Source organism: Panthera pardus, unplaced genomic scaffold, assembly GCF_024362965.1.
Source record: "Panthera pardus isolate Hobbes unplaced genomic scaffold, ASM2436296v1 HiC_scaffold_25, whole genome shotgun sequence".
NCBI lineage: Eukaryota > Metazoa > Chordata > Mammalia > Carnivora > Felidae > Panthera > Panthera pardus.
The window spans coordinates 39,316,688-39,328,709 of NW_026526821.1; the positions used below are offsets into that span (position 1 = coordinate 39,316,688).

At 34.7% G+C, this 12,022-nt stretch overlaps 1 protein-coding gene across 3 annotated transcripts in view; it reads right to left on the reverse strand.

Moving 5' to 3' along the window:
* The window catches only part of SEL1L2 (SEL1L2 adaptor subunit of ERAD E3 ligase), a 123,022-nt gene that overhangs the window by 32,691 nt on the left and 78,309 nt on the right, over positions 1 to 12,022 (reverse strand). For all 3 annotated transcript variants that reach the window (XM_053890448.1, XM_019462761.2, XM_019462760.2), the window contains exons 6-9: positions 3,125 to 3,178; positions 2,166 to 2,225; positions 1,994 to 2,075; positions 635 to 789 (exon numbers count right to left, since the gene is read on the reverse strand). In XM_053890448.1, the coding sequence (XP_053746423.1) occupies positions 635 to 789; positions 1,994 to 2,075; positions 2,166 to 2,225; positions 3,125 to 3,178 (351 nt within the window). The remainder of the gene's footprint in view (positions 1 to 634; positions 790 to 1,993; positions 2,076 to 2,165; positions 2,226 to 3,124; positions 3,179 to 12,022) is intronic.

Genomic DNA, 12,022 nt, shown 5'->3' on the forward strand with positions numbered 1-12,022 from the left:
ATAAGCCAATTATAGCACAACTTGAAAAAATAAGTGAAAAAAAGGAGTGAAAAAAATAAGGCATTTACTTGGTGATTTTATTATAGTATGCTGTTTTAGTTTGATGCAGCTGGTATGCCTAAAAAAGAAACAGAAAAACATTCCAGGTGATACCTTTTATTCGATAATTGATTGATACTGGCCATCTGGCTTCCTCAGTGACAGGAAGCTGGCCTGCTGGTATACAGCAACACCTGGGTATATAAACCTAGTAGCCTTTACTCTTAACTCTCAAAGCTCACACAAATGCTGTCCCATTCCCATTCTCAAAGACAGAACTTCTGAATGCTGGTAAGAGTTCATTCATATTAAAGTCAACACTGGATGGTGCTTTGTTCTATACTTAAAATCTAGGTCTTTTAAAAGTAAAATTTTTAGGAGTAGATGCAAAAGAAAAAAAAATTGCCATTACTGTAACACCTGGCTCTTCCATAGGCTTTAGAAACTACAAGTAGCAGGGAACAAGGAAAGAGGAGGGTGTGTCTCTTCCCTGTCATATTCAGGATGGAGCATTGTTAACCCTTTTAGGACTCAAGACAACCAAACCTCTTGTAATTTGCATTTCTAAAAATCCAAATTTGTCAGTATACATTACCTGTATCTGAACATCTCCTCTTTCTGCCAAAAATTTATAGTATTGGTATATGTCCCAATCTAAAATCTCACTGTTAGAACTCAGATTTTCAGGTCTCTCAGTCAGTCTCACTTTTTCCACTGGAATACTTTCACTTTTTTCCAATTTGTCAGCAACTGTGAACAGAAACAAAACAGAGACTAGCCAGAATACACAAGGTTGCAAGAGATAACTTAGAGAAAACAGCTTAGAGAAAACACTGTTCAGCCTATTCTTAAATTGTTCAGAGGTCTGGCCTACTAACAGAAAAAAAATATATACCCTTAGGAGATAGAAATTTACTGATTTTTGTTTATTTGGTTCTGAGAAAAGCGCAAGAAACCTCATTATTTTGTGCAGTCCCTACAAATAGTGTATTAACACATATCAGAGCCTACTGAAGAGTTTGTCCAAGCAGGCTCAAGGAGAGAAGACAGATGTTAGAAGCAGGCAACGGACCCTCTCTACCACTGACCTTTTCCAAGATTGAAACTACAATATAAGAGTAATAGCTTCTTAATTATTTCCTATAAAGAGTAGGAAACTAAATATAAATATAAATATATTTGAATAAGCCTAACAAAGTATGAAGTTTGAAACATATATAGTAATTGTAGTTTCATTAAGCATATGAAATGATCTTGTTATATATAGTATCTTAAATTAAAAAGCAGTTGTTTCACTCTTTCCTTTCTCAGATCCTAATAATGCCAGAGCTGTGTATTTAGATATTATTTTGATTATAGAAATTAACCATATGGACCTTACCTTATTCACTTCTTGGAAGACTTTTATTTAAAAACCTATTATGTCGTCTGGTTCAATGATGTGCAAGATGAAACGTTACATTCAACTTTGAAAATGATTCCAGGAACATATATTAATCTCATGCTCTATTTTTTGTGATCATTTTAATTATTTAAATAGAATAATGCTTACTTAAGTTGTTCTCACATGTGGTGACAGAGACTGGTAGTGTATGTATCTTACATCCATTTATTGAAGAGTTTTTAACAAGCCATCCCATATTCTAAATGTTAGAATTGGAAAAACTGCTAAATATTTATTGATGCTTCATTCAAATTCTCAGTTGAATGAAAGCACAGCACAAGAACATGGGGACTTATTCTAACAAAAATAAAAGATAAACACATTCATTTAAAGCTTTTGAAAAGTAATAAAATCAGAAAACTCTACATTGTATTAAAAGAATTGTACTATAACAAATGCTGAAAGCATAGTCATTTAATACTTTCATAAATATACAAACTGGCATTGATTTATTCTTCTAATTGCTCAGCAAGTCTATTTATCTTAAAATAAATTATGTGAAATACTCACTGTAATCTGCTACCTTCTTGTAATGATTTAGGGCAACTTCACAATTCTGTAGAACATTGATTCCTGACAAATATCTGTACCCCTAAAACACAAGGATATATATTCTTAATATTCTGACAGTGTTGTATTTATAACATGCCCATTTGGGCCCAAGAATACTTGATTTACTTACCAAAATCATTTGGGACATCATGCTTCCTCCAGCACTTCCAAAGGTGTAATATATCAGTGCCTAAAGTAAACGAAAAAAAATCTATATCTATATCCGCCATTTAAATTTGAAGCTCAAACCAATCATTGCTTTTTTATTCCTTGCCCAGCAATGAACTTTGAACTACTCCAAAATAAATTTCAACTTTTGTCTTCTTCCCTGGTAAAGATGGCTGACATTTTTGGAGGACTTAGGGCATTGTACATGATACTTCATTTACATTACAAAATACCTATGAAGTAGATATTATCTATCTATAATGGAGATATTATCTATCTATCTAAAGTATGGGACATTAAGAAATTTTATTTTATTTATTTAAAAAAATTTTTTTTTTTTAAATTTTTTTTTTTCAACGTTTTTTATTTATTTTTGGGACAGAGAGAGACACAGCATGAACGGGGGAGGGGCAGAGAGAGAGGGAGACACAGAATCGGAAACAGGCTCCAGGCTCCGAGCCATCAGCCCAGAGCCTGACGCGGGGCTCGAACTCACGGACCGCGAGATCGTGACCTGGCTAAAGTCGGACGCTTAACCGACTGCGCCACCCAGGCGCCCCTAAAAAAATTTTAAAACATTTATTATTGAGAGACAGAGAGTGAACAGGGGAGGGGCAGAGAGAGAGGGAGACACAGAATCTGAAGCAGGCTCCAGGCTCTGAGCTGTCAGTACGGAGCTTGACACAGGGCTTGAACTCACAAACTGTGAGATCATGACCTGAGCTGAAGTCGGATGCTTAACCGACTGAGCCACTCAGGCACCCCAAGAAACTTATGGTATTTTAATCTTAAACTTCTGACTATTGAGCTGGCACTTTTAACCACCACTCTCAAGTAAGCCCCTTTACCTAAAGAGGAGACTATTCAATATCCCTTTTTAAAAAATTCAGTTTTGTTCCAGGAAAAACAGAGTAACTTTACCTTGGCTTGATTGTATTCCATTCCTATTCCATAAGAAGACAAAAATCCTAATGCCTAAAGCCCAAAAGAAAAGGAAAACTAAATAAATCCATTTATTTCACAATTATTCTTATTTACAGTGGTAAAAGATATTTTAAATGTCTGTTACATAATAATTGTATTGTTGGCTTATATCTTATATCCTATAATAAAGTATCCTTTTACACTTTTGCTAAGGCTGTAAGAAATTGGAAAAGGTAATAGTGGGAGTTTTCTATAATATATATGAAAATAGGCTAATACTGACATTTAGTATAAATCATAATAATGAAACATTATAAACCAATGATATTTATATTCTTGCCTTTTGTGGCAATGAAAAAACTTCTTCCTTCAACATTTTAGAATTTAGATTTGAATATTTGTCTTCATATTTTTAAAAGAAAATGCGATGTATATAAAAAATTCAAATGCAAAGAACTGTATTGAATAAAAGGAAAGTCTAATCGTGTAGCAAGATGCTGAAATAGGCAGCCCCAGATCTTGTTCCTCCATAGAGACACTGATTTAGCAACAATATACAGTCCAAAAAATCTTTATGAGAACTCCAGCAACAACTTAAGAAATCGTAGTAACCCAGACAAACTCAAAGCAAGGAACGAACAATCCATTGATACAGGTAAAGAAAGCCGTTTATTTAACCTGCAATTGCTCCTCCCCAAGCCAGCATAGCACAGTGTGATTAAGAGGAAAAGCCCAACTCAGGACTTCTCTCTTGGGAGGGAAAGAGAAGAGTGGAACCTAGGTCCAATGTTTCAGCTTTTGCAGGGACTACCCATGGGTCTGATTTCTGTCTTGCCTGACTTGGCATGATTGAAGAACCAGCATACTATGGATTCCTGGGCAGCTGCTGAGAACAAAAGAGAGCTCAGCCACTAATTGCAGGACTGGAGAATTTCCCATATACCACAGATAGAAGCCAGCACAACTTGGCACAATCAGCAGAAAGTGACCAACTTGTGACTTTTCCTTTGGGAGGAAAAGAGAAGACTGGAATGGGGGCCCAATGTTATGGCTTTTGGGAAGCTACTCAAGGACTGATTTCTATCTCATCTGACCTAAAGCACTGATCGAACTCTCATGCTTTAGATGCCTGGGGCCACTAAGAAGAAAAAGGAGTTTTGCAGCTTGTTGCAACCCCAGAGAACCTGCAATATCACATACAGACACTAAAAGGAGCAAAAGACTACAAGCTCCCAAAAAATACCAGCAAATCTCTGTAACTGGAAATTACAAACACAAGCCCCAAGAAGACACACCCCCAGAAATGATTTGAGAGATACCCAGAATCTCTAGCTATGTTGATAGGTGAAGGTATTTCCCTGCACATATCCAATCTGTAAAGATAAAGGGGTGGCTATATTTCCAAATACATAAATCACAGAAAAAATTAACAAGGCATATGAAGAAACAGGCAAACATGGCCCAATCAAAGGAACAAAATAAATCTTAAAAAAATAAAACCCTCAACCCTAAAGAAATGGAGATCTATAAGTTACCATACAAAAAATCCAAAATAATCATCTTAAGCTCAAAATGCTACAAGACAGCACATATAAACAACTAACCAAACAGGAAAAGGATGCATGAATAGAATGAGAATATCAAAAAAGAGATTGAAAAAGAAAGAAAGAAAGAAAGAAAGAGAGGAAGGAGGGAAGAAAGGGAGGAAGGAAGAAAGAAAGATTTCTTTCAAAAACTCTGGAGCTAAAGAATATAATAACTGAATTGAAAAATTCATTAGTGGGCTTTAATAGTAGACTGATCAAGCAGAAGAAGGAATCAATGAACCTGAAATCAGTGGAACAAAAAAAATGAAGACAAGTAAGAAATCCTAAGAGACTTATGGGAAACCATCAAGTGGACCAATATACACATTATGGGAGTCACAGAAGAATAGTGAGAGAAAAAGGGGCAGAGAGCTTATTTTAAGAAACAATGGCTGATAATTTCCCATATCTGAGGAAGGAAATGGATATCTAAATTCAAGAAATTCAATAAACTTCAACTAGGATGAACCCAAAGAGGCCCACAGCAAGACACATTATAATCAAACTGTTACAAGTCAAAGACAGGATCTTGAAAGTAGCAAGAGAAAAGAGACTTATCATGTACAAGAAAGTTCCCTTAAGTTTATGAGCAGATATCTCAGTAGAAACATTACAAGCCAGAGGGAATAGGCTAATATGAGCAAAATACTGAAAGAAAAAAGTTGTCAACCAGAATACTGTATGTGGCAAAACTGACCTTCAAAAATGGAGAAGTAAAGGCCTTCCCAGATAAACAAAAGCTAAAGGAGTTCATCAACACTAGACCTACCCTATAAAAACTGTTAACAGGAGTCCTGCAAGTTGAAAGAAAAAGATGCTAGACAGCAAAACAAAAATATACAAAAATATAGAGCTCTCTGGTAAAGATAAATACATAGACAAATACAGAATCCTGTAGTACTGTAATAGTGGTACAAAAGTCAGGTTTAATTCTGGTATAGAATTTAATAAAACAACAAAAGCATAAAAGAAAATTATAACTATAAATGTGAATGAATACAAAATGTGAATTGGGTTATTGATAACATAAAGTGGGGGGAGAGAGGAGTGTTGTGATTGCAGTTAAGTTGATATTAATTTAACTAGAAGATGTTTTATGTAATCCCCTTGGTAACGACAAGGAAATAGTTATAGAAGATACACCAAGAAAATAAGAAGGGAATGAAAGCATGCCATTACTAAATAAATAAATAAGTAACAAAAGGAGGGACGAAGAAGGGAAAAGGACAAAATAACTACAAGGCAAACAAAAACAATCAACAAAATGACAACAGGAAGTCTTTCCTCATCAGTAATTACTCTAAATACAAATGGATTACACTCCAAACAAAAGATACAGAGTGGCTGAATGGATAAAAATAAGCAATATCCAACTATCTGATGTCTACAAGAGGCTTTATTTTTTTAGAGCTGGGGGGAGAGGCAAAGAAAGAGGGAGAGCGAGAATCCCAAGCAGGCTCTGTGCTGTGAGCATACAGCCCGACGCAGGGCTCTATCTCACAACTGTGACATCATGACCTGAGCTGACATCAAGAGTTGGACCTTTGACTGAGCCAGCTAGACACCCCCAAGAGACCTTAGATGTAAGGACACATAGGCTTAAAGTGAAAGAATGGAAACACATATTCCATGCAAATTGTAACAAAAAGAGTAAGAGATGACCATAATTATATGAGACAAAAGTAGATTTTAAGTCAGAAAGTCTCAAAAGAGACAAAAAAGGATATTATATAATGATAATAGGGTCAATTCACCAGGAAGATATAACCATTATAAATATATATGCACTAACGGTAGAGCACCCAAACATATGAAGCAAACATTGACAGAACTGAAAGAAGAAATAGACAGTAACACAATAATGGTAGGAGATTTTAATGCCCCATTTTCAATAATGGATAGAACAACCAGACCAAAGCTCAGCGAAGAAACAGAGGAGTTGAACAACACCATAGACTAATCGGACCTAACAGACGTATAGAATGCTCCACCCAACAATAGCAGAATGTACATTCTTCTTAAGAACACATAGAAAAATTGGGAATGCAAGCTGGTGCATTCACTCTGGAAAACAGTATGGAGGTTCCTCAAAAAACTAAAAATAGAACTACCCTACGACCCAGCAATTGCACTACTAGGTATTTATCCAAGGGATACAGGTGTGCTGTTTTGAAAGGACACATGCACCCCCATGCTTATAGCAGCACTATCAACAATAGTCAAAGTATGGAAAGAGCCCAAATGTCCATCGATGGATGAATGGATAAAGAAGATGTGGTATATATATACAATGGACTATTACTTGGCAATCAAAAAGAATGAAATCTGCAGCTACATGGATGGAACTGGAGGGTATTATGCTAAGTGAAATTAGAGAAAGACAAAAATCATATGACTTCACTCATATGAGAACTTTAAGAGACAAAACAGATGAACATAAGGGAAGGGAAACAAAAATAATATAAAAACAGAGAGGGGGACAAAGCACAAGAGACTCATAAATCTGGAGAACAAAGTGAGGGTTACTGGAGGGGGTGTCGGAGGGGGGATGGGCTAAATGAGTAAGGGGCACTAAGGAATCTACTTGTGAAATCATTGTTGTACTATATGCTAACTAATTTGGATGTAAATTAAAAAAATAATAAAATTAAAAAACACACACATAGAACATTTTCCAGGGCAGGCCATATGTTAAGTCACAAAACAAATATGAATAAATTAAAGAAGATCAAAATCACACCAAGTATCTTTTCTGAACACAATGGAATGAGACTAGAAATCAATAGAAAAAAGAACACTGAAAATTCAGAAATATGTGGAAATTAAGCATCACACTCTTGAACTACCAATGGGTCAAGGAAGAAATCAGAAGGAAATTTAGAAAATATCTTGAGACAAATGAAAATTAAAATACAACATACCAAAACTTATGAGATGCAGCAAAAGCAGTACTAAGAGGAAGTTTATAGAGGTAAGTGTCTACATTTAAAAAGAAAGATCCCAAATCAAATCAACAACCTAACTTTCCATCTTAAAACACACACACACACACACACACACACACACACACACAGGAAAAGAAGAACAATCTAAACCCAAAATTAATGGAAGGAAGGATATAAAGATTAAAGAAAAAAAAAACAGACAATAGAAAAGGTATATAAACACATGCTGCAAAATGGTTGAACCTTTAGGACAGTATACTAGGTGAAATAAGCCAGTCACAAAAAAGACAAAAACTGCATGAAACCACTTATATGAGGTATCTAAAGTAGTCAAACTCTTAGAAACAAAAAACAAAATGAAATTTGCTAAGATCTAGGGAGAGGGAGGAGAGGGGAGTTGTTTAATGGATTTCAGATTTGTAAGATTAAGTAGTTCTAGACATCCGCACAATGATGCACATACTGCTGTACTGTACAGTAAAAATGCTCAAGATGGTGAATTTTATATTATTTACCTCATTTTTTTTTAAAAGTGGAAGTCTTCCGTCATCACCAATGCTTGATAATCCCCATCATCCCCAAGCATCCCCATGCTTGATAATAGTTTCATATATGTCTTTCCAAACCACTTTCTAAGCATTCACATACTTCGAAATGGTGTAGTTTTTCTTAAAGCCCGTCCCTTACTGATTTGGCATTCCTTTGTTACAATATACTAAATTTTCTTATATTCATGGATCTAAGTCTAGAACTTCTAGTTCCTTGGTATTCAATGGACTATTTTCATAATAATGAAAATATGTTATTTGTGTTTTTTGTCATCTTGACATTTGCATGAATGATGCAAGTCAATGGTAAATAAAACTGCTGTCATGTTGGCATGAATCAAGCAAGTACACCAAACTGCCATTTATATTGTTATTGTATTCTTCACACCACACACTCACAGCAAAACTAAAAATGCTAGTGTCAGGAATGTCCTTGATGAAGCAGTAAAAACATTTTTGTAAGTCTCAACTCCTGAATAAATGTCCCTTTACATTCTAAGATGGAAAGTAGGCATAAAGCACTTCCAATAGTGAAATATGTTGGTTGTTTCAAGGAAATGCTTGAAATGCTTGTTTGAGTTGCAAGCTAAATAGTCACTTTTTTTCATGGAACACCATCTTTAGTTGAAGGAACAATGGGATAAGCTACATTCATTTAGACTGGCAGACATCTTCTTGAAAATGAACAAAGTAAACCTGCCACTTCAATGAAAATGATTGAAAGTACTGTTGCCAATGACAAATTCAAGCTTTTAAGCAAAAATTAGAATTTTGGAAAGCTTGTATTTGCTACCATGTGCTTGCCACTCCAATACTTAGACTTTTCATGATGGTGGTATTAACAAATATGATTTTGATATTGTACAAAGCAATGTGTCAAATTTGGAAGAACTGCATAACTTAGTGAACCAATATTTTCTAAATAACCAATGTATGATACTATAAAATCATGTATAGGTAAAAAAATGCATTCAAAATGCAAGGTAGACCCGTTACTTTTAATGTAACAGAATAGGAAAAAGTTCATTATATGATTTTGGATTCCACACTGCAATTAACCTTTAAGAAATTATCACTGTTGGGCTTCGGTGTAGCACCAAAGAATATCTACAATTATCTGAAAAAGCTATTAAAATAGTCTTACCTTTTCTAGTTTTATTTTACTTTGCTACTTTCTTTTTTCTTTCATCTTTTTGAGATATGTTTTTAAGTTTCTTGTTTATTAAAAAACATTTAAAGGTATATATTTTCCTGTGCATGTGGCTTTAGCCATATTCCTTAACTTTTACATATAGTTGTGTCATTATCATGTTCCTAATATGTCATTTCAGTTTCTACTTTATCTTTGCTACTTGCTAAAAATTAGGACTCTTCAAACTTTATAAAGAGTTAAGCTTTTTTTCCAGTAATTTTTAGTTTCACTGCTTCTAGTCAAAGAATGCAGTATCATTCCTATTTTTATTTTTATTTTTTTTTACATACAAATCTGATATTTAACTTTTATTAGATACATAGGGTTGGGCTATTAACTTATCCTCTCTGAGCCTGTTATTTTGTGTAAAATGTGGATATAAAAGTAGCTACACCACAAATTATTATTAGGATTTTAGATACGGTTATTAACTACCTAAGTTAAAGCTATATAAAGCCATATTTCCTTTTGTTTTGCCTCCAGAAGCACAGGTTTGGATTAATCATAGTCTTTAGCCACGAAGTACTCTCATCACTGGCTCACAAATGGTTGCCCTTGTTTTGTTGTTTGCTTGTTTGTTTATACTTATTTGTTTTTAAAAAAATACAACCACTTAAACATTCACCACTCAATATAAGAACTAGAATTTTGCTTGAAAGTCCCCTTTGGCTACTCCATTATGGGATAGGTCACAGTTATCTAGCATGGCCAGATGTCAGATGATAGAAGATTGTTCTTGGGTTGTAGGGCTTTTAATCTGTACAGTTAAGTCTACTCCAGCTCCTCTCCCAATGTGATTAGAGTCCAAAGTAAAATAGCAAAGTGATATAACAGAAGCTTTAGCCCAGTCCTGTCTTGCTGGTTGAGTCTTCTTAGTAGATGGTACCATCAACCTCTCTCTCACAGTGATCAGGTCAAATTCCCTTTCTACTACTTGCAAGCGTATAATGATGTGAGTGAGTGGCAGAATTTGCCGCATGACATGAGTGTTCATGTTTGCAGAATCACTGTCCATCATGGGGCATAATCAGTGTGCTGGAGTCAAACCCTTGAGGTTAACCAGAAATGGTATCACCTTAGGTATTTGACCAATGCTGGTTTCCATGGTGCTTTGTAGGAGGTCAGTTCCATTTCTGGGAGATCAGCTTGTAGTGGATTGGTCTTTAAAAGTTAATCTTTACCTCTCAATCCTATTCATCTAAATTTCTCCCAATATTTGGTAATTGTCAAACATTAATATTTTTATTTTTATTATGTTGTCAGTCAACAGGTCTAAAGTGGCATTTTATGTTGCAATTTGTATTTTCCAAATATCTGGTGAAACTAAATCTTTCTTTGTACATATATTGATTGGTAATATGTTTCCTTTACCTCCAAGTGCTTGCTCATGAATTTGGTCGTTTGTTATTGTGTTATTTGTGCTTTCCTTATGACTTCCAAATGTTCTTTATATATTGTTATTAATCTTTTATAGGTTATACATGTTAAAAATATCTTCTTCCAGTTTATTATACAAATTTTCATTTTCTTTAATGTGTCTTCTCATTAGTAAGTGATCTTGATATTAATGTAAATTCATCCATTTGTTTTCCCCTACATTGGTACATTTTGTGTTTTAAGAAATCCTTCTCTACTTTTTTTTAAATTTTATTTTTTTATTTTTTAAAATTTACATCCAAATTAGTTACCTTATAGTGCAACAATGATTTCAGGAGTAGATTCCTTAGTGCCCATTACCCATTTAGCCCATCCCCCCTCCCACATCCCCTCCAGTAACCCTCACTTTGTTCTCCAGATTTATGAGTCTCCTGTGTTTTGTCCACCTCCCTGTTTTTATATTATTTTTGTTTCCCTTCCCTTATGTTCATCTGTTTTGTCTCTTAAAGTCCTCATATGAGTGAAGTCATATGATTTTTGTCTTTCTCTGACTAATTTCACTTAGCATAATACCCTCCAGTTCCATCCATGTAGTTGCAAATGGCAAGATTTCATTCTTTTTGATTGCCAAGTAATAGTCCATTGTATATATATACCACATCTTCTTTATCCATTCATCCATCGATGGACACTTGGGCTCTTTCCATACTTTGGCTATTGTTGATAGTGCTGCTATAAGCGTGGGGGTGCCTGTGTCCCTTCGAAACAGCACACCTATATCCCTTGGATAAATGCCTAGTAGTGCAATTGCTGGGTTGTAGGGTAGTTCTATTTTTAGTTTTTTGAGGAACCTCCATACTGTTTTCCAGAGTGAATGCACCAGCTTGAATTCTCATCATTTCTATTTTTAAAAGTAAATTAACTTTTTTCTCTGTGTGATAATTTTTAAAAATAACTTTTTAATTTTTTTGCTTTTTAATTTTCTTTGGGATGATTTTGCATATAAAATCTTGTATGTAGATGTGGTCAGAGTATGCTGTTTTTTGTCTGCTTGGATTCTCTTTGTGAAACCACTTTTATTCCATTCTGAGTTCATTTGATTCAACAGGGCTCCTCACCCTGCTCCTCCTGTGTCACTAGACACAGGTTCAACCAATCAGATTATTCTCCTTCTGGATGCAATAAGTGATTTGGGGTGGTTTTGTGAACTAATCTGGCACTTTTGCTGAAATCATTGGGAAAAAAAC